General features: G+C 37.4%; 1 protein-coding gene across 1 annotated transcript in view; it reads right to left on the bottom strand.

Moving 5' to 3' along the window:
* The window catches only part of LRP6 (LDL receptor related protein 6), a 128,108-nt gene that overhangs the window by 29,711 nt on the left and 74,438 nt on the right, over window positions 1-23,959 (bottom strand). The window contains exons 6-11 of the mRNA XM_035308723.1: window positions 23,235-23,631; window positions 22,562-22,733; window positions 8,103-8,319; window positions 6,187-6,476; window positions 4,091-4,317; window positions 1,580-1,764 (exon numbers count right to left, since the gene is read on the bottom strand). Of these exons, the coding sequence (XP_035164614.1) occupies window positions 1,580-1,764; window positions 4,091-4,317; window positions 6,187-6,476; window positions 8,103-8,319; window positions 22,562-22,733; window positions 23,235-23,631 (1,488 nt within the window). The remainder of the gene's footprint in view (window positions 1-1,579; window positions 1,765-4,090; window positions 4,318-6,186; window positions 6,477-8,102; window positions 8,320-22,561; window positions 22,734-23,234; window positions 23,632-23,959) is intronic.

Raw genomic sequence — 23,959 nt, 5'->3', positions numbered from 1 at the left:
CTGTTTGTGGTTCACAGAGCAGAACATATTATATTAAAGAAAGAAAAAAGCTGCAGTTTTGAAACTTGGGGTTCTTAGAAAGATTGTTCTTTCCTTCCTCCCTGCAAGGAACAGGAGCACACTGAAGGAGATAGTGTCAAGATCCCATGTTCCCACTTCAGCATCTCTGGAACCACACTCTCTGCCCATTGCTTACATGGACAGAATTGTTATGAGCTTAATAAGATTCTGCATTGTATTATGAGAAAAAATAAATGTACAAGGTTAAACTAATCAGTCTCTGGAATGCCAAAACAGGATGGAACAGTCTGAAGCTCAAGGTAGGAAACAGTTAATAGTGTACGCTGGGGGAAGGTTAAGAGACCTTACAAAGAATATGGAGCAGGATGGGAGGTGGGAGGAGATTTCAACCACATTGATTTCAACAGTTTAATTACCATGTGGTGATTAAATGCTGTCTAGTCACAGAAAATGTATGGGAGATTATGAAGCAAGAAGTCACTCCCTCTTTGCACAGGGAAGAGGAGAACGCACAGCCCTGCACTTTGCTATCATTAGCCACAGGCACAGGAAAGATGAAACTCTAATTCTGTGTCCAGTTCCACAGTACACAGGAGACCACTGAGCCAGCTTCAACAGCACACCAAAAATGCATGAGGCTGAAGAAAAACATTTATATTACATGTAATTCCTAGTAATGCATTTTCCTGTTTTGATCTTTTTCTAGCTTTGTTCCACTATTGCTAATGTAATGTTTAAAGTAGACAAATTCCTTTAGCCTTAGATATCAGCAAGTAAGAAAGCTAATCTGAATAATCTGGCACACAACAAGGTAGTCCACTCCTGTGGGTGCAGAGATGTCACAATCATGATACTGGGCAAACCTGATGGGGTGTGGGTCCGCAGCAACACTACCCCTGGAAGAATGAAAGAATAACATATGCCACTTCTATTAAGCTTTAAGAAGCAGCTTATAAAAATTATACAGACCCTTGTGTGACAGAGAGCACCCCTGTACTAGCCAAAAAAGCTCCTTCACTAATATTCCTGAAGAATATTAGGAAAAATGCCTGAACCCTGAGGATACCAACAAAGATTAAAAACTAAATTGTATTAAATTACATTGTGAAAATAGTCCAATATGCTGTTGTTATCTTGGCTTTCTCTCTACCTTTCTACAGATGAAGTGTTAATTATGTATTTGCCAACACACTTTGGAGAAGCAAAAGAGTCTCCAAAATGCTGGAAGTTGACAGCTTTGTCCTCCATTTAACTGAAAACATGTACAGCTCGTATAATTTTAACTTTGTGAGCAACTGTATTACTTACAAGAAAACCGAGCCCTCACTAAATACTTTGTTGCATTAACATAAATTATAGAAGCAAATAGTAGAGGTGTATAAGTTTGGGAAAAATCTTTTTTTGTTGTTGTTTTTGTTTTTGTTTTTGTTTGGTTTTGTTTTTGTTTTTTTTTGCCTTAAGACGTGTATCTTTGCATTATTCAATCAATAATTTGCCACAGGGTAGTGTGAAAGAGCAGTAGTATCCCTGTGAGGCTGCCCAGGGCTCTGGAGCTCACCTAGCATGTTGGAGGATTCTATCAGATTGGTATCGAGGTCGGTCCAGTACAGTCGTCTTTTAGCATAATCAATAGTTAGGCCGTTAGCACGTCCCACATTCGGTACAAGAGTAGTCCGCTCACTGCCATCCATAGCTGCTCTATCAATCTTTGGCTTACCACCCCATTCAGTCCAGTACATAAACCTGAATAAAAGTAAAAAAAATAAAAATAAAAAAAAATCACATTTATCCAAAAGAAAACTCAAGGGAAAAAAAAAAAATCAGACCACAAACAAAAGTCCTTTGAAAGAATATGAGAAAACAAGAGTTGTAAGTGTGAGCAACTATTAGGTTCCATTACACTAAATATGTTGAGTTCTTTTTTTTCAAAGTACAAGCAATGAAATGAGTCAGGTTTCCTCAAAATTCTTACAACATTATTTTTTCTACTTGGAGATGGATTTTCAATAGCAAGTTTTGTATGAAAAAACTTCAATCTTAACTAATACATGCACATCAGTTAGGAGGCAAAAGGCTGGCTGTCGGGCACATTCACTTATTTAAGTGACTATTTAAGCAAGGTACATTCCATGGCACAAGGTTTCTGGTTTTATTCCACTGTCCCTCAAATGAAGGAATTAAAAAAGGTAGACATGCCTAATATTTCTGTTGATACGTGCCATTGCTCATCTCTACGCAACTATGTCAATCAGCTATGTAACAGCACATTATATTTCAGCTAAGGGTAGAGTAACACAACACTGTAGAACATTTCCACTGAAGGCGAAGTACAAATACTTGCATATTCACATGACAATTTATGACCCATTTGGCAAAAGCAAGAACCTGTGCATGTGTACATTTTCTTTAGGCACTGTACAGTAGAGAGGGCTGTATAACTGACATTTGGTGTCAACTAATTAGATGCTTCTCCCAAAATGTAAAGCCAATACCATTTTAAAAATGAGACATAGCTAGCCATTGTTAACTTCTTTAATAACTTTAGTAACAAATGCCTGTGAAATTCCTTTAATTTCAACCAATCACACAGTGTGAAAGGTTACTTCAGAAACTGATGATCAAGTGTAAGCTTTTCTTTAGACACAAGGGATACTTAGTAACTTTCATTTCTAATATGTAAAAATTCTGCAAGTTGTGTACAGCATGAACCTGTGTGTTAGAATTGTCCCAGTGGTAGCAGTGCCATGAAAATATCCTTATAAGCTACAGTGACATGGCTCAGCTGTAGAACAAGTGAAGACACAGGTAGTTTGGCCCAAATCTAAACTGTTCTGATTGCAGTGAAGAGACAAAAACATTTAATTATACCAATCTTTAAAAAAACTGTTCACAGAATAAAACTTGAATCATCCGCAGCAACGTTTTGCTCCAACTGAATAGCTGGATCTAGCAATCTGGTCTCAGATGCTCTTTGATGTACAATTCCAGGCAATCCCTGACACATCAGGGCTGAACCCCATCTGTGTCCTCCACTGGGGGGACTGCAGAACTTGGTTCAACTAGGCATGAAGACAACAGTTGCCATCACCTTGTTGAAATGAAGCAGGAGGAATGTCCCTGCAAGATGCTGAGTTATTTTCAGCATTCCTGTAACTCTTGTGTCACTGGAAACTGAGTTAATTTCATAGCACTTGAAAATTAAAATCCTCATATTTTTAAAATAATGCTTTATGTTCCTTCATTTGTAAAATAAGAATAATATAATATTGATATAACTTCAAAAAGGTTTTGCAGTGATTAGTTAACGTCTAATAAGCATTTCATGGTAGAAGAGCTATTTCAGGAGCTAAATAGTTTTACCTTGTTGCCTTGCCTCTCCCCCACCCTGTTTTCCTCCCCCTGCTTACTGCCCTACTTTCACTATTATACTTGAGTACAACTGAAAAGTTTCTTCTCAGGAAATCTTTCTTTTTGGTGATAGGTATGTACAATTATTTCCACTGTTTCTCTGCCTTTGCTTTCCTTGTCCATACCAACAAAAATAGAGGCTCCCTTATCTGAAAACAAAATAACTTTTCCCTTATTCTCAAACTGTAAGCTTCACTCCCCCCATTCTCAAGTTAAATCATTTAACACCTTTATTGGACCGTAATTTGTTAAAAAACAAACAAACAAAAAACAATCAATCAAACAAACAAAAAAAACTACCCACACAAAAACCTACATCACTCATTTTAAAAAGGGCAAATATTTTCTTTTCAATGCTAGGCCTCTTTTCTAGTTAATGAATTCCATAAACCTAAGACTACTTTGATTCTGTGATTAATTAAAAAACTATATATAAATCTCTTTTTAATCAGCTTCTCCGATTTTTTGTGCAATATTCTCAATGATTATTCAGGACATTAAGAGCATATTCCTTCAGCCCTCATATTCTAAATTACCAGGTAATATTCCCCAGCTCGATTCTCTCAGGATTTATATGCAATGCCTAACTAACATGCCCTAGAGGAAGCATTAGGATATTGTTTTCAATGTTCATAAACATAAAATTAAATCAGCAAGTTACCCCTCAGCAGGGTCCAATGCCAGTGCCCGGGGACTGTCAAGATCTTTCCACACCAACACTTGTCGATGCTGTCCATCCAGCTTTGACACTTCTATGCGATTTGTTCCAGTATCAGCCCAATACAAGTTCTTCCCCAGCCAATCTACAGCCATGCCTTCAGGGTAATCCAAACCAAACTCTACAACATGTTCCAGTGCACTGCCATTCATAAATGCTCTGCTGATGGTCTGTGGGGATGCAAAGATACACAGGCAAATTAGAAATTTTACCAGTCTGTCATTGGGCTGGTTGTTTTCTTTGTTGCATTTTAAACACTTTCAGATTTTAGGCATCTTGTAGGAAAGAGAAGCATACAATATCCTACTTATTTGCAAGGCAAACAATACTGCTATTCAGAAGTAATGATTTACTGTATTCTATGAAAGTATTCTGTGTCAATTACAATAGCGTTTCCATAGGGAAATAAATGGGATAACTAGTCTGGTTCAATTAAGCAGTCTACATGCCAAAGTGACCTTAATAACTTGGTGCCAACTTTGAGAAGGAAATATTTTGGCTCTCCCAGGACTATACAAAAGCATTGAAGCTATAGCACAGAACAATATTTAAAGCAGCCTAATGAGAAAGTTTGGGATAGAACAACAAATAGGAGAAAACAAACTAATAGCTGATTAGCTCAGTATTTCAAATGCTTCATGGCTTAATTTAATTTCAGTAAGAATAATTTCTTCTTGGACTTTTATTCAAAAAACTTCCTATACCTCTCACCACCATGGATCAGCCTGTGACAGCAAATACAGCCAGAATTATGTTTTAGTAATGTATCAGAGTTTAGGCATTCTGTGATTTACTATGACCAATTATAAGTCTGAAAGTAAAGGACTAATGTTAATACAAAATTCTATTTTGCAAACATGGACTCCCTTTCTTTGTCCTTAATATTGCCCTCTGCACACACCTGTCATATTCCTAACACACGAGAAGTTAACTAAAAGTTTGATTTATGGTTTACTTCCCAGTTCGGATGTTATTTGTTAATTATGACAGTTCGTGACAGCACGTCAGGGAAATTTTTTAGCCTTCATTTTTATCACTCATAAAAATTGATGAGGAGATCCTTGCTTTATTTTTATTTCAAACACAGTACGAATGAATACCGTAACTAAATAGTTCAGCCAAGTCACCTCTCTCAAACTAACTTAAAGAATTTGTTTTTAACTTTTATGATTTTTCAGTTGTAAAGGTCCAAGAGTTATGGTCTGCATGGGTCTCACATTATTCAGGACATTAAGAGCATATTCCTTCAGCCCTCATATTCTAAATTACCAGGTAATATTCCCCAGCTCGAATCCCAGAATGATCGAGGTTGGAAGGGACCTCTGAAGATCACCTAGTCCAACCCCCCTGCCGAGCAGGATAACCTAGAGCACATTGCACAGGAGAATTTCTCAACCCAATTGCAGAAAACTTTATTTTATTAACAACTAATTTTTGGTGTTCACAATTCTGACTACATCTACAGTCCACAAAAACCAAAGTGAATAACTAGACTCACTAAGAAGAGAGATAGACAGATTTCTGTCACTTCATCAGGCACGACATTTAAACATCTACCTTCATCAACCTTTTTTTTTTTTTTTTTTGGATTTGTTAGTCTAGAGCCTAGACCTGGTTAGAAAGCCTGTGACTTGTAATATGTCTCACATGCAGTAGCTATGTGAGTTAATAAACTGGTAAGACCTATTTTCACTTCTTGACCCAAAACATGGCTTCTACCCATTAAATGTATTTGACAAAACATCTGTCATCCCCAAAGCCACTTGACACTTTGCATTCCCCTCAGCTTTCTGCCGAAAAGCTTTATTTTTGCAAACTTCTCCTTTATATGAAAATGTAAACATTAGATTTAAATTATTTGCATGAGAGAATACTGCTAGTATAGTGAAAATATATGCCTTTCATAGATAGGACCAGTTCTTCTACCTGTCTCTTGAATCTTGTAAACCATATTTGTCAATCCATTCTTAACTCTCTCAAGAATCTTAGAGCAACTTTATAACCAACACAGAATAACTAGAAATATCTTCCATCTCTACCTTCAATGAAATGTCAGTCCAGTAAATTCGATTATCTGTCACATCAAAATCTAGAGCAGAAGCTTCCTTAACTCCGGTGAGTGGAATAGCGACGTTATTGTTGTTCGTTTCTAAAGAGATCCGTCTGATGTCTGCTCTCCGAGAAAACAGCAGGAAAGCCTCTGGGACAATGCAGGTCTTCAAATCATTGATGAGCTCCAAACCTATGGGGCAAGCGCAGCGAAGGCCTTGTGGTCTGTACAGACAAAGATGGCTGCAACCACCATTATCCTCTGCACACGGATTTGTACCTAAGCATGCAACAAAAGCAAAAGCAATCATTACAAACTGACTTCATTTGGAAGAAAAAGTCATACCTCACATCTATCAACAAATACGAGGCCTTTAATAAATACATACATTTTTTCACCTTTTATTCTCTGAATTAATTCATTCTTGTTTCCTCTAGTTCTTTGGAGGGATGTTACTCTACATGGCTGGAAAGCCTGCACTTCTTTCCCCGATCCCATAAAACAAACCCAGCAATAGGGGATGGGATCTGGACTCCAACAACTGTACGCGATCCTGATTAACAACACATGTGCTGAAGGGAAGTACAAAAGAAAGCAAGCAAAAGTTCTGTCACCTTTCACACTACACTGGTCCAGTTACATACTGCAATTGTGTTCCTAGAGATGGAAAATTTTGAGAATGTTTTCTTGTAGGTCCCCTTCCAGTGCCTAAAGTGGGTCTACAAGAAAGCTGGAAAGGGACTTTTTTTACAAGGGCATGTTGTGGTAGGCCAATGGGTAATGGTTTTAAAGTGGAAGACAGTAGATTTAGATATAAGGAAGAAATTCCTCACACAGAGGGTGGTGAGGTACGAGAACAGGTTGCCCAGAGAAACTCCATCCCTAGAGATGTTCAAGGCAAGGTCAGATGAGGCTCTGGGCAACCTGTTCCCGTGGTGTCCTAGCCCATGGAAATGGGGCTAGAACTAGATAGTCTTTATGGTCCCTTCTAATCAAAGCTATTACACAATTTTCACATCCATTTAATGGCCTCTTTTCTCCAGGATGCTAGTAAAGCAGCTCTTTGCAATACTAATATGTGTACTTGCACATGCTGGAAATCCACCCACCATTACCAAGCTCAATTAGCCATACAGCTGGAAAGAGGGCTGTTTTTAAAACACATGTGCCTTTGGGCACGTTAATGTGGTAGTAGCAATGCAAAGATACATGTCAACTACATTTAACTAATTCCCTGGGGTACAATCCAGACATGGCAGCAAGAAACTGCAAGTCCTACACACAAAGCAGGATATTCAGGGAATGTGATGAGTTTGGTGATGCCACAGCTCTGCTGCTACCAGTGTTTTGGAAGACAATTTAAAGCTAGATCCTGCACATTTATTCCATAGACACCACCGGACAAAAGTACTTCTAGTTATTTTAAAGATGATTTTGCAGTATTCATATGAAAAGCACTGAACAGACTAACAGGCTCATTCTGAGTTTTTGCAAACCAATGTTCAGATCACAGGATGAAAATCTGCTACAGCTGCAGTTTCATAAACAGCTAGGGTAATCTAACAGCTAGCTGTTAAAAAGAGAAGTCCTCTTTTTCCTTGATCCTTCTTCTCTTATTGGATCCAGGGCTGTCTCGAACCTATGAGATACTCCAATTACCTAGGCAGCAGAAAATTACCTATTTTTGGGGCGCTTGTTTGTTTTCCACCTTGTTATTCTGCCAAGTCAGAGAACTGAAGGACCTCACAAAATACCTACCTTATGCCAGTGAACTGCAGCTGTTAGGTGAAAAACTGGATTCTGCCCATTTCTAAAAATGTGACCTGGTATAAAGTGATACATGTAGAAAAGCACTGCTGAAATTTCGTATTTTATTTTACCACTCTTATTTGCATTCTCACTCACCAATTATCTGGCGGACATTTGTAGCTTTGAGGCCCATTAGATCAGGCAGTTGATCTATGATGATCTCTCTTTCTGCTGTTCGTTTATGCACACGTTCAATACTGCGTCTTTGCCAGTCTGTCCAGTAAACATAGTCTCCCAGCAATGTGAATCCAAAGATATGAGGCAGCTTGTCCTCCACCAGAACTCTTCTCCCAGTTCCATCAGCATTCATGACCTATGGATACACAGGAACACAAACATTTCCATGTATACAGAGTAATTCTGTTGCTATTTATCAGTGATTAACTACCTGCTCCACATTTAGACCTTAAACTCAAAAATAATCTCCTACCCACTGAAGTGCTATCAATGTTACACAGCAATCTAATAAAACAAGACTATTTTAACAGGTAGTTATTTTAAAAGCCATGGAAGATCCCTTATGCATAGCCTTACATATTAAGGATATTCTCATAAGCAGATCATAATGTGAAATAATAACACAACACTCCTTATATTTGCTTTATGAACTATATTATGTGTGCCTGTTACACATTGTCTCTCTCTTTCATTTCTGACTTTACTCTCTTGGCTCAGTTTTAAATGGGAGATGCTGTGTTTTACACAAATGAAGACAAGCTTACAATGTTAGGGAGTCCTAGCTCAGTGTCTTGTAGTCAGTCTACAGTCCCTCCCAAATGAGCTTTGTCCAGGTTACAGATAGCAATAAGAGGAGGCCCCACAAATTCTGGGAGGCAAATATGAAGATCTATAGAATCATACTCCCAAATCTAAACAAAGAACCAGTTTTACATTCTTCACAAGTTCAGTGTTTTTTGTACTAGAAGGAACTCTGTAACTCAGAGTACTAATACTCTGTAAATAACTGCATGCCTTTGATCAAGACACTTGAATTCACTGTGTCATTTTCCTGTATTGCTAGAAAGAAGTAATACCTAACTTCCTCAAAGAGGCACCAAAAGGATTAATTAAACATAGGTATGCATGTTCAAGTGATCAAGTACCTTATGAATTCCAAGTATTATTGTAAAAAGTGCCACACTGAAGTGAAGGTATTTTGAGAAGCTTAAAAATGATTCAGCACTGCAGTTTTATAGGATTACTAAGCAGGATATATAGAAAAGTTCCTTCTGAAGTATTTCTACTTGTTTTAATTTTATAGGAAACATTTTAGCATGCATGCATGTATACTACCCTTCCAAAATAAATAAATAAATAAATAAATAAAAAGAACCCCTTACGTAAGAACTTCCCAAAGCAATGTGATTCACAAAATTCAAACCAAATATTCAAAGTAGCATACTAATCCATGAAACATTAACACATCCTTCCCACATCCCAGTGATGTTCTAAGTTAAGGACTGAAAAAAGGTGACTTACTAAACTGCTGTTCTCAGATCTCTCTCTTACCCTTACCTTGGTGGAACTGAATAGTCATAGACAAGTCTATATGATTACTCATTCTTCCCGTGGCTCAAATACAAAGACTTGTACAATAACAACCTTCAGGATCAATTGGCTTAATAACTTCGCTAGATGGATTATGTTTTGCGGCCAGGAGAATTTCCTAGCATATAAGAAATGAGAAGGCTAGCTTAGAGAGCACCCCCCTACCTTTGCCTATCAGAGAACATATGGGTAGTGAGGAAAGGAAGTGGAACCCATACCTTTCTCTGCACATGGCATAATGTGCAGATTAATAAAATAAACTATTTTAAAGTTTACTTAAAAAGTGGAAGAAAATGTTACAATCTTCGCAACAATTAAATTCTGCCTTAAATCTGTGTTCTGTCAAACTTGTAGACACTATTACATTTACTCTCAGTATGTTAGAATGGGAACCAAATCTTTTATAAGCACAATTCCTACAGAAATATGAAAGAGGCTCTGCATGCTTGTTGGTTTGTAGGAATAAGTTCCATGTTGCCTGTTTTAAAAAAGCTTGTTATTACACTGTGGAATTGGATTACCAAAATATCTTTGGTCTAGTAGGATATGCAGCAAACTTCTACACATGCACTAATGCACGTTTCACAAAAAAAAAAGAAGACGAGCATTACTTGGTGAAACTTTTTTTTCCCTGTGTTCTTACTAAAATCCTTTTGAGAGTCAAGCACAGTACTTGGCAGCTTCACTTTGTACTAGGGTGCATTTACCATCCTAAAGCTGCAACTTGTCTTTTACACTGATAACCAATTCCGAACACAGCTTTTCCTATCACAGATTGTTTAGCTGGGCTCAGAGCCCAGCATAATTGCCTAATTTCTGGACTTCCTTTTGAAAACAAGCTCTGCTCTTCCATTTATTCTACTTCAGAAATTTTCAGCATCTGCTGGCTCTCTTATTTCCTAGCAGCATGCCTCCTGTGCTCTGTTTTGACAAATGAGGTTGCTAAACAACAGAGTAATGGTTAACTTTAGAACCAGGCACCCAGATTTAACATCCATAAAGTAACCCACGAATTACAGTGCATAACCCCACTATCTCTTTAAGAAACCATCACTACCACCAAGAAAACTGTTGATTCCCCTTTGCCTACCACCCCCTTTCTATCCATAACACACCTCTTAAATTTCTGGGATTACTTGTTTGCCCCATCCCCCTTAAACTACTGAGACAAGCCATTTGCTTGCAGCTAATTAATATATGGCAATTAGTGCTGTCTAAGCAAACCAAACAGCTATGTGGAACTGATGGATGTTGCAAAGCTGACTGAAAACACAGTAATAACCAGTGAAATATCACTACCACAAAGCACTATCTTTAGCTACTACACTTTTTGCCTTGTACTTATAAAAAGAATAAACTTCTGTATTTAGGGGGTGCTTACCTACCAGCTAAAAGAATTAGCTGGAAGGCATATAGTGTGAGGTGAACTTTCTCTGGTAAACTTTAAATAAGTTTCGTCTTATTCTGAAAGTCAGGAAAAGAGACGGGAGGACTTAAATATTAACTATCTGCTTATATTAAATTTTTGTGATATCACACATCTGGGTGATATTATTTAATAGAAACATCTGTTCACTAGCAGCTGGGTACCACCACAGGAATTTTTTCATGGCACTATGCTGTCTACACTCACTTTGGCTGTATTTTAGGAGAATTGAATAGAATCTCATCAATAGGCTACAGCACCAAACAGTCTGGTGTAAGGCAGATGGAAACTGACAAGGAATATAGGGATGACACAGAAAACACACATATAATAAATGATACAAATAAAAAGACACAATCAGTAATCAATTTATTCCAAAGAAGTTCAGCATAATCTTCTATGGACTGAAAATCAGGTGACAACTGAGTCCCAGCTGATACTGCTTTATGTATTCATTTCCTTTCTCTAGCCCAGATGGATCAGTTGACCACAGTGAAGCATAGCACCACTGAATCCCCCTGTGAGAAACCCACCTTTTACTGTGACGCAGTGCCTCCAGTGGTTTATGCTCCTGTAACCACAATGTGGTGTGGGTTCCACATTCTGAATACTGCAAACCACAGTGAGAATATAGACTACAACAGGAAACAGATGTGGCATAACCACAAACACTACCTTTAGTGAAAGAGTGAGAAGCTCCACAAAAAAAAAAAAAAAAAAAAAAAAAAAAGAAGTACAAAAATTAAACAGCCTCAAAAAATGTCAAACGGCCTGCTTGTAGAACAAGAGTTTTGTTTATCCTAGAACAATAATGAATACAAACCTATGGCCTCAAAAATGCAACATATTCAAATAGATGAATTGGTGCTGAAAATGTGGTCATATTTTAAGATGCTGTATTTAACAGTCAACACTAACAATAAAAAATATTTGAAGCATTGTTTCTATACTAAAGCAACGGACTAGATTGCAAAGCGATATTTTCTAGGGGTCTTTCCTGCTGCCAGACACCCTGGATTCAATTCACTCTTGAATGCTAGTAGTAACTGTGATAAATAGGCTATTGCAGTGAATTTACCTTTCTAATAATCTGGGGTTTGATCGTTTGGTAATTTACACATTATTTGATTGGTTTAAGTCTAGATATCAATCATTACACCTGCCTCATCTGTGAAAATAATATTCAGCTCTGGTTAGAGCTAATGCAGGAGCCCTGGCAAAGCTGCACAGGGCTCCAAACAAGACCAGCAGCCTGTGCTCAGGGCTGGCAGACCAAGGCCAGTTGTAGGGGAGGCTACGCAGAGGCACACCGCCTCATATCCACAGTACTGAGGGGATGCTAAAAACAGAAACTGTCTGTTCCTGTTAGGCCATACTTAGATCAACATCAAGCACAAGAGCCCAAGTCTACAAGGTGCTAGACAGCTTCAGTATCAAGAGCTCCAGAAGGAGAAGACAGCATGCAGGCTCTAGAAAGAGCACACTTTCCAATACAAATTCGGGAGACTATTAGACAAAGCTGATAGGATTTACACATAATTAACTCAGTTCCATAAGCAGGGTGAGAGTGTGCAAACTGTTGTCTTTCATCTTAATTCATGAGTCCAGTTTAATTTGAGGTGTACTTACAAATAATCAGGAAGCATTTAAATACCATTCATACTATGTGCTCTCTCAGGATGTTTTGAATAGAAGCCAATAATCAAAAAACAATTTACAAACAATGATTGGTACCACTGTATCTTCAAAAAATTAAAGATCACCTACAAGAATATAGAGTTAACCTTACAGCATTTTTTTTTTTTTTTAAAAAAAAAGCCATTTGGCACAGACTTATGTGAAGGATACATCATTGGTGGGGGGGGGGGGGGGTGTGGAATAAAGGGGAGGGAGGGAAGATGGACGATCCTTCCTGGGTAGACCTTAAAATCTCAAGTCACTTTAACGGCAAGTTGGGTTTCTTGCAAAAGTTTGGAATAGCAGAAACAGATCAGAAAGCATTACCACCTTCACAATTTCAGCATGGGTCTTGTTAATGCATTCTAGGAACAGAAATAATTGAAAAGCAATGAGGTGAAAAAGTCAGTTTTTAGTGAGCTGATCATTAACGCTACTATTCTGCATAAGGTGTTTGCAAAGAAGTGTTACACTAAGACAGCTATGAGATACCAAATTCAATATTTATTTATTTTTATATATATATATATATATATATATATGATATTTCAAAATAACACAGAAGAAGATCTTGAACAAGGCCTAAATTATACCTAAAACAGTTAAGGAATATTCAAGGTTTAAGCTCAGTTATTTCAGCCTTGATTATTCAGTGATAAATACATACATGTACTGTTTCTTTGATGCAACTCATTGACTCAGTTCATGACACTGCTAATCAAGCATATGACTATTCATCTTCCACCTAAATGTACATGAATCTTACTATATCAGAGAAGGGAAAAAAAACACTAACTCATTAAATCTATTTGATTATGGAAAAAAGAAATCTGGGACAGTATCTCTCAAAAACAACTTTGAAAGATAGCTAGAATGCCTTCTGAACTTCACATTAACATTTTTTTCAGTCTGATTTAGTGAACTATGTATTTCCATCTTGCTTTTTTAAGCAACATGAACAGACCAGACCAGAGTGATTTTACTGTTGTGGCTGCAGTAATATCACACAATTAAAACATGGACCTGCTATAAAATAGCACTTCAGAAAGACGAAAAACAAGACATCTTGTCTAAATTTCTAATTTTATTAGTCTTCCCATCTTTAAAAATAAAATAAAATAATAATAATAATAAAAGACATGATCAACTATACCCTCTTTGGCTGAGCAGTGAAAACTTCAAACTTATTTTAAGGAAATCATTCTGTCAATGTCATTAACTTACTGGCAACCACATTTTCCCTCTATTCCAAACAGGCAAGGAGCATTGCAGATACAAAATGGAAAGATGTCAGTTCACTGAAGTAAAATTCTGAGAAATTAACAGAAAGGATACCTGGAATCCTTTATATTTGCTTCAGAAACCAACTGCCTCTGGCCAACTCTACAATTTCTTACTATATATTGTTCTATAATAGCCATTACCAATTTTTAATTTAACAGTTCCCAACACCCTTTATTTCTTTTTGAGCTCTAATTATTTTTCCAAAGAATTCAAAATATTATTTTTACTGAGCATGGATAATATTCCTAATAGGACTGTAGTGAAGATAAATATGCAGAAACAGAAGAGATTAATTTCATAAATAGACCTTTCTATCATACTACAGACACTGTATAACTTCATTTCTTTCATAATAGGACAACTTTCCTAGCTCCCTGATCAATCAACGCCAACAACAGAATTATTTTCTCGATAGTGGAATCTAATTTTAGGGGAAAAAAAAAAAAAAAAAGTTGAGTTTTCATTAAAAATGTCTCAAGTCAGGTAAAGTGATAAGCAGATAAAAAAAAAGAGTTTATATAATTACCACTGTGACAATCAACTATGACACCTCATAGGAAATCTCATGCAATACAAAAAAAAAATCCTGCATTTATGAAGAACAGGGTAAGACAAAAAATGAGCTGAAATGAACAGGATGTGAAGAGATTTTCATATGAAGCTGCTTGGCTATGGAAATTATTTTTTGTTATAAATACATAAAGTGGAGCAGCAATGGTCTGAGGGTGTTCTGTTATGTGGGCATAGACTATAAGAGAATAAGAGAATATGGGTACAAACAGGATCAAAAGCAAGCTAATTACTGCAATTTTGCAGCTTACCATTTGTGAGCTAAGTCTCATGAGTAACTATATTCATACTTCACATGAAGACTATATTCATACTTCACAGGAAGCAAAGTAAGCTAGCTGAAACCAACATGAACCTCCATGGTGGTTTTGTGAGACAATTTTAAAATTTTAAGTTTGGCAGCACAACTTCTAATGCTCTTGAACATGGGCAAAAGCCTCTGTTCTCTCCTCTGCGTTCCCAAGGGACTTAGTTCCAGTACCATTCCCTAAGGAACTTCTTATTTTTACCAAGTTATCTGACAAACCTGGTGCTTGCCAGACTCCTCTATGAGTAACTATACTTGATTTTTTTTTTGTAGAAGAAAAAGACAAGGGAAGTTTTCTGCTTTTTTGGCAAGTCCAACTGGTTCATAGAACAGTCCAATGAGTGACTAAGCCAGTGCAAACTAGGAAGGACCCTGGGATGCTTTCCAATTTTGGTGGCAGTAAGCTGTTACATTGATTGAACTGTTCTTTTAGAAAAATCACTTAAATTCCTAGTTTCTGCATGCCCAAAAGCTCGTAATTCCAACACATGTATTTACCAGGCTAACAGAAAGTATTAACTTTCCCATAGTCCCTTTTTTTCCACAGACATTAGACCTTATCAAGGTTACAGTATGGACAGTATCAGGGAAAAAAATAGATTAGGACTACAAGATCCTGGTGCCAAATAAAAAACCACAAAACTGTGTAGAGAAAGCTGAATAATTATTAAGAAGGATCACAAGGACCATCCCAGGTCTTCTTTTTTTTTTTTTTTTTTTTTTTTTTTTTTTTTTTTTTTTTTTTTTTTGTGTGCAGCAATGTTACTAAGCTTGGAGGGGAGAGAAGCCAGAATATTGCAGGGTAAGGGAAAATGGTAGACTGACAAATCATCACCCATCTGAATCAGAAATGCAGACGCTAGCTCAATATCTATTCACATCGCTCCTCAGGTTGCCTTCATATTTTGTTTTTAAGTGTGTTGGGCTCTCACTGAGGTCAGATAATGGCTCTAGTTATTTTAGTTCAAGGAATTTTTGTTTTCCCTTAGGTAACCAACACTGACTGCTGGTAGAGGCTTATTACTCTCTAGATGAGACAATAGTGTCAACTAAAATGCAATTTCTTAACTCCTAGGAAGCATGTATGACACATTAGTGAAATCCAAAGGTTGTACTTCAAACAGTTCCACACTAGTCCACTGGGAGCCGTGACGTTTACGGAGCTATCATTAGCAAAACAAGACTGCTCATCTGTAACCAAAGGTTCTAGAAACACCTCAGTTTTCACATTGAAAAGTTTAAATCAAGTTGTGCAGATGTAAGCAACAACCAAGTCTGAAAAAGGTACACTTTTACTATTAACAATAATGTGCAAGAAGGTTGTAGAAGCCAGCATGACTTCCAGGCTCAAACATAACTAAAGAGTGGACATCTGAATCTGATGTAGCCACTCCAGGCTCTCCTTAGAGTTAGCAGAAAAAATACGTGCTTTTATAGTAGAACTCATCCATATTTTCTATATCATCACATTAGTTTTAAGGTAGTAATTTCACTGCTTAGAAAAATACCATGCTTGGTACCCAGATCAGTATAGTCTTGGACACGAGTTCTGGATCTGTCTACCCAAAATTCTTCCCTTTGTGTCCTCTCTCTGCTGTGAGGTGCTGGGAACCTCTAATCTGTTTCTTTAAGAACAGTCTGCTGTTGACAGCAGATCCCTGGGGACTTCTCTAAGAACTCATCAACCAAAGTGTTCTGTAATGGCTGCCTCAATAACCACTTTGCAAATTTCAGTTTTATTCAAATATACTCAGTTTATCAAAGGCAATAAAAACTTGACTTTTTAATGTTCCTGAATCTAAACTGGCATGAATATTTTAAATGCATTTTTTAAACTTTTATATTAAAACACTTTGAACAGCTGCAAAAAGTATAATTCTAAGTGACAATTGTGTAGCACCATGCTCAAAAGCCAAATAAATATATATATATATTATTTTTTTAAAAACAAACTTACAGTGTCAGAAAGCCTTGGTTAGACATTTACAGTCCAAAGGTAAGAGGCTACTCAAATTATTGGATCCCAGTCTTCAACAGTCGGGAGACTACTAGTACTTGATCTGTAGCTGTTATTTGTTTACTTTGTATTATAGTTTTCCTAGCTTGAACTGCATCATGAAATTTAGTTCTTTCCTAAGTTAATTCAGAGGTTCAAAAGAAACCTCCAAAATGAAAAATATGCAAAATATAAAGTTTTTGTTGTTGTTTTAAATAAAATTATAGATTTTTGAAAGATGTATTAGATTAATAATTTCTTAATGCAGGCCTAGCAGGTGTTAAGAAATAGTGAAAATTCCCTGACAAAGTAAGCTTTAAACTTCTGAAACTTGGATGGAGGAGGGAGATCTTCCCATACCCCCTAAAGCACATCCTTGTTGTTCTTTGCTGAATGAAATTTTCATGTGCCACAACTATCCAAACCAGGTGGGCAACGTATTGTGGCCAAAATTAAGAAGCAAAGCAACTTCAAGTATTTGCTTCAGCTACTTTAAGTGCAAGCTTAATGCAAGTTCACAAAAGCAAATGTGTTCAACAGGTTGGAATTCAATAGTTTCTGCCTCTCAATATTCAAACTTCTGTTTCAATGTGGGATGGATGGGGTAGGATTAATAATCAGGCTTGCAAGACATCAGCATTTCATAATACAAAGATATAGAACATGAAAAAAAAATCTCAGTCAGAAAATAAATGGTGACTGTTTAGAAAACAAAATTTCCTTATTAGGGTGGTGGTAAAATTGAGGGAGCTGTCATCAGAGGAAAATGTAGCCCTGCAATTTCAGGATTAGAATGTGAATTAGAGCATTCTCTACATGCCAAGCTATTAGCTCCCGGGTCAAACACAAAAAGGTCTTCTCTGTTCAAGATTTTTGTGCTCAAAAATGTCTTAGTGGCATCCACTTTCTGTTGTCTGACAAAGCTGGTTTCTGAAAGCTTGTGTGTACTTATGCTGAAAAACAGCAGGATATAAGACTTCCCATATTAATCATGAGGATTAGAGACAGTAATGCTAGGCATGGCTAATAAATTTGGGAATGCAGAAACACTTTAAGTTAGAGCTGCACTCAGAAATCACTTTATAATGGTTGCATCTTTATAGGAGGCAGAGAATTCTTTCTTTAAACTCACCACTAGTAGGTGTAAGTGGGTGTCATCTCTGGCTCTGAGAATGAAGAATAGGAAAGAATATGAATAAAGAAAAATGAAGCATAGGCTGAAAAACTGTGAGAAATCAGCTATATCATTATTATTTCCTCTTAATCCATACAACCACACAGACACACAGACATTCGTAATTGCTTTATCAATATGAGGTTTTGCTGACCATTTTATATCCAACCTATGCCTTAAAACAGGTAGTGTACGTGCTCAGAAGACAAATATTCACTTGAGCAGGAAAACATAAGACCAATTCAACAGAGCAGATCATACATTTTTAACCTCATAGCACGACAGGAAAATGCTTTAAACCTGTAGCAAGTCAATGAGAAATCCTCCCTACTGGTAAGCACAATAGCAGCCATCCATTTCAATAGCAGTTTATCAGCAGTGAAACCTGACCGAGATAAATGACGAAGCTGTTGAGCCACAGCCTGCTTCTGCCTGCTGCAGGCTGCCAGATAAAATGGGAACAAAAGCTCCCTGCTGTACCCCCTACCAGTCTCCATTAACCCCTGCTGATGCTTTATTATCGTCTGGGGGCTCCAGAACAGCATAGCATGAATCAGTGCATAAAAAATAAATAAAAGCTTATATGTGGCACAAACAAACGAGAAACATAGCTTGCAAGAAACGTTAATTTTAGTAATGCTGCAATTAAATCATGGTTCTGAAAAAATCTACATACAAAAAAAAAAAAAAGGGAAAAAAGACTTATGAAACAGTACTTAAGCACAACAGATTAGGTATACAAACATGTTTCTCCTGCTTCTCCCCCCAGTCCTCATCCCAAATACATACAGACATATACAAGCAAAGCAAGGACCAGGCATATACTCAGAGATCTGCATGTTCAATCCCAAATTTCATATTTTGATCCTGTCACAAATATCCTCTTTGTTGCACCTCCTCCACTGTACTTTCCCCAAATGCAAGTTTAAAACATTTACTGAAGGTCAAAGCATCTTCTACTAAACTGCTATAAAAAGAGGATGGGAAGGGCAGGGAAAGTGTTACAAATCTCCTCAGGATTCATGGTTGCCATAGGAGTGAAAAGCAGTGGAAGGAAAAAGGAAGATATGAAATGTTAGTAATATTTTAGATATCACAGATTTAGATAATGTCATTATAATCTTTCTGTAGCCTAACATAACACTGTCAATCTAGTGTAAAAGAATACAAAGACCACACAAGATCATGGGGAAAATTCACTAAGATTCATCAATAAAGAGACTTACCACTATATTTGCATTACTTAGCATATTTGAGAAAAAACAACATACTTAAGTAGGACCGACCCATTCTCTCAGATGAACATCTCTTCATCCTATAGAGCCTTTCCACGCTTTTATAATTACAGCAGCTGTAATGAACTTGCACTCCTATCTACCTATCTATCACTATCAGAGGTCATCAATTTTCAGCCCATTTCTAGCCTTCTGAAGTGTGGTAAGCAAGCAGCAATATTATGTCAAAGGAGGAATGTGAGTTTTTTCTCAGGGTAATACAACAAACTAACAGAATTAAGACTCTCCAAAGCTTCAACAAATAGAAGAATGGCCTCAACCCTGGAACACAGAGAGGCTGGATGGGGTCAACCCAAAGGTCCACCCATCCTGGTATCTTGTCTCAGGGAATAACAAAAACTTATACATACAGAACAGCTTAAGAAAAGAACCAAGTCAAACTTCTCGAGAAGAGTCTTTGATTCTGCAATAATTTACAGTTCAGTGAATTGTGGTTCAGAAAGCAGATTTATTTATTAGTAAATTTCAGTGGAATTCCCTTCCACAGACATATCCTAGTCTTCCCAGTAACACAAGTAAGCTTTAAAAATCCACAAGCGTTTCCACAACTTAGCACAGAGTCTGAAGAACCACCTGCTTTTATTTGTTTTGTACCTACCACCTGTCTGTATCAATTCCAAATGCTTCTATCAAAAAAGGCTGAGTCCTAGACACCTTCTACATACTACTTTTGATTTTATAGACCTCTGTCACATCCCCCTAAATTGACACATTCTGCAATCAAAGTGATAAAAAACAACAAAACCAAATACTTAAATCTAAAATCCAGAAATGGCAAACAAAAGCTGCAAGATTTCTTCTCTTGCTTTAAAGATTTTAGCCAGGCTTTTTCAAGATTTTCTGCACATTAATAAGATGTTAACGTCCTGGTTTTGGCTGATATAGGGTTAGTTATCTTCACTGTAGCTGGTACAGTGCTGTGTTTTAGATTTAGGATGAAAATAGTTGTGGTATCACACTGACGTTTTTAGTTCATAGAATCCTAGAATATCCTGAGTTGGAACAGACCCATGAGGATCATGGATTCTAACTCCGGGCTCCACAAAGGACCACCCAAAAATCAGACACTATGTCAGAGCATTTTCCAAATGCTTCTTGAACTCCAGCAGGCTCAGTGCTGTGACCACTGCCTTGGAGAGCCTGTCCCAGTGCTCGCCCTCCTTTCAGCCTCCTCTGCTCTGGGCTGAACAAGCCAAGGGACCCCTGCTGCTCTTCACATGACTAGTTGTTGCAGAACAGTGCTTACACAGAGTCAAGGACTTTTCTACTTCTCGTGCAGCCTGTCAGCAAGGAGGCTGGGGGTGTACCAAGAGCTGGGAGGGGACAGAACTAGGACTGCTGACTCCAACCAGCTAAATGGATACCCCATACTATATGGCATCATGCTCAGCTCTGAAACTCGGGGGGGGAGTTGCCCAGTGGGGTGGCTGCTGCTCAGGGACTGTCTGGGCAAGGATTGGCTGGTGGTGAGAAACTGTGTTGTGCACCAATTCTTTAATTTTTTCCTCCTCTTATTAAACTATCTCAACCCATGAGTTCTTGCACTTTTACCTTTTTTAATTCTCTCCCAACAACGCACTAAGGGGCAGGGAGAGAGGTAATCAAATGTCTGTGTGGTACCAGCTGGATTAAGCCACAGCAGTTAATGAATTGTATAAAAGCAGCAGTAGGAAAATCATAACTCTAACACCTGTAGCCTCACAGGAAAAAAAATAACTAGTAATTCTGAAACCTGAAGATCATTAATATTCTGCAGATGTCCTGAATAGATACTACATGAAAACCTGGGACAAATTCATTCTGCTGGCTTACGTTGGTTTAAAAATAATGAAATGGAAATGGTCGCAGTTTCAGACTTTATGCCAGATCAGATATCTTCTGACCTGCCACAGACATTGTTGGTATAAACATGTGGTATTTCTAGCCAGTTTGACAGAAGTGAAGCAGTGAGGTCATGGCTGATCTAGATGAAAATTTCTACCACAAACTGATCCAGCACTGAGCAGAATTATTACCAATGAATATGGAACCATGCTCTGAGTAAGCCTGAAACAGGTGAAAAAAATCTGTTTTAGCAAGCATGAGTCTGAAAAATGCCTGACTTTCCTTTTGCGAAATACATTCGTGTCCAAGGCAGTATCAGGGCTGAAGAGCTCAATCTGTTATAAATAAACCTCTAAGCATCACTTAGTCTCTTTACCCTTTTTTCTCACTACTGGTAAAAATTTGGCTGTACTGTAGAATTATGGACCATAAATCTTGTTTTCAGGACAAAAAAAAAATAATGGTCCCACAGGCTTTCCCCAGGAATGCTTCAAAGCAAATCACCTTGCAGGAGCAGAGTTGTTTCGAATCTGAAGGAGAAAAAGCAGTTATGTGACCTTCTAAGACAAGACTATGACTTCTAATTGACGTATTTGAAGTTATAAATAAATAAAACAATGTCATAAGGCTAGAGGAGATATTGTGCCTAACACTGTAAATGCTAAAAGATATTTGTAATGTTAAAGATTCACTAAGGAAGGTTGCACTTTAACAAGGAAGGTAAACCTACCAGGATATAGCAAAGCCAGGCATTGTTACTATGTGCCAGATACTAGCCAAGTCTCCTGTTTTCAGACAGAATTATGTCTTTTGATAATAAACTGAACAAATACTAAACCTTATTTTCTCAAAGTCTGACAAAGAGATAATAAATGTCAAATATGTTCCATAGATGCCATATATAACAAAATAAACAGAAGATTTTCAGTGTTGAAGAGAAAAACAGCATTTTTGCTTTCAAATAAGTTTCAGAAGAACATAGCAGAAAGAAAGCAAAATCACTTGCTGGAACTCTAATAAAACAAAGGAGATGCAAAGTATAGAAAGTTTTGGGGAGAACAAGTAATTATATGTAAAATTAAATTTATTTCTTTAAAATATGTTCTACTTGCATTTAAGCTGAGCAACATGAAGAATAATAGATAAATTTGTTTAACCTGCAAGTATTACTCCCAATCAGCTTTCTTGACCTGAGAATCAACTTCTTTAGCAAATCCTTATCATACATTCTTAAAAAGAGGGATCTACTATATGGATATTATTTCTATTTTACAGATAGAAAAATCAAAGAAGACTGGAAAGTAACTTGCCTAAAGCCAAAAAAGAAACTGAAATGTTTCTTAAAGCAGAAATCAATCATTATTCCATTTCCCTTATGAGCTACATCAGAATTTAAACACTTAGAAGATGTTCTGTAACTCCAGGGAGTTAAAAATGCAGGTGCATTTACAAACCTCTATTTTGTCTGTTTTAGCATCTCCCCAGTATATTTTGCTTTCTTCATAATCCAGTGCCAGTCCATTCGGCCAGCCAAGCGAGGTGTTCACTAGCACAATCCTGTCTGAGCCATCTAATGCTGCCCTCTCGATCTTTGGGATTTCTCCCCAGTCAGTCCAGTACATGTACCTGCAATGGAAATAAAATCTTATTAAACCAAAACTTTGAATATTCACATAGCTCCTTCTGGACTACCACACCCCGAAATTACACAGCACACAGAAAAGTCAGTTTCTGTACCAAATATGTTTCCTTACTTAGATAACGATGCTCAGCACATTGAAAGTAGTATTGACATGTAAACACACCAATCCTTTACAGAAAACTACTGTATCAATCTATTGAGCAAGACTACGTAACAAATGCTATTAGCTAGAATAAACAAAGTCCACACAGTCCCCAAAAAAGTTTTAAATAAGAGAATAAAACCTAAAGACATAGAAGCTAAATAGTTGGAAGAGAGCATGAGAGCATTTGCCTGAAAGCATTAACTTTCAAAGGAGCACAGTATTTTCATTTTGAAGACAAAGAAGTTTATCATTGTGTTCCACTATCTGCATGCAGGTACACAGAGATACGTATCTTCTTTATATGACTGATATTTAAAAAACCCTCATGAACAGTCCTCACCCAACCATAGGATCCAGCACAATAGCTCTGGGTTCTTCCAGGTCTTCTGATATCAAGATTTTTCTCATGGTCCCATTAAGCCTTGTAACTTCAATACGGTCTGTGCCAGTGTCAGTCCAATATAGATTTCGGGCAACCCAGTCCACAGCAATGCCATCAGGATGAGCAATCTGTGCTGTGACAACAAACTGGCTACCTGACCCATCGATAAATGATCGGCGAATGGCCCTAACTTCATCGTCAGTCCAATAGATGTACCCTTCCACAGGATCAAAGTCAATGGCGATGGCATGACGGATGTCCTCCAGTGGCAAAACGATGTCAGTAAAATCTGGGGTGTCTAAGGAAATCCGCCTCAAATCTGTCCGCCGGGCTAGAAGCAGCAATTCAGTGGCACCTACACACACAAGGCAAAAACACAACCATCTTACAAACACTGGGCAGTAAATCTACAAAAGGTGAACCTGATTTTCTACCATTTGGTGCAAGCTAGTCTAGCTACATTGATTTCACAGGGCCTAGCCAAACTGATGGGCACGAGCAGAGAATTCCATTCAAAAGGCTTCAAACATGAGGTTATTCTTCTGCAGAAGTAATCAGATGTATTTATAGAGAAAATTCAATGGTGATTTCCTTGTCCAAAATGAATCATGTTGGACCTGTTTTCTATCCACATAATTCCCTCCAAACATATTGAAATAGATATGCAGTGAATATGGTACAAT

The sequence above is a fragment of the Oxyura jamaicensis genome, chromosome 1 (assembly GCF_011077185.1).
Source record: "Oxyura jamaicensis isolate SHBP4307 breed ruddy duck chromosome 1, BPBGC_Ojam_1.0, whole genome shotgun sequence".
Lineage (NCBI taxonomy): Eukaryota > Metazoa > Chordata > Aves > Anseriformes > Anatidae > Oxyura > Oxyura jamaicensis.
The sequence above is the reverse complement of the archived record's forward strand: the minus strand, read 5'-3'. Positions and strand labels throughout refer to the sequence as shown.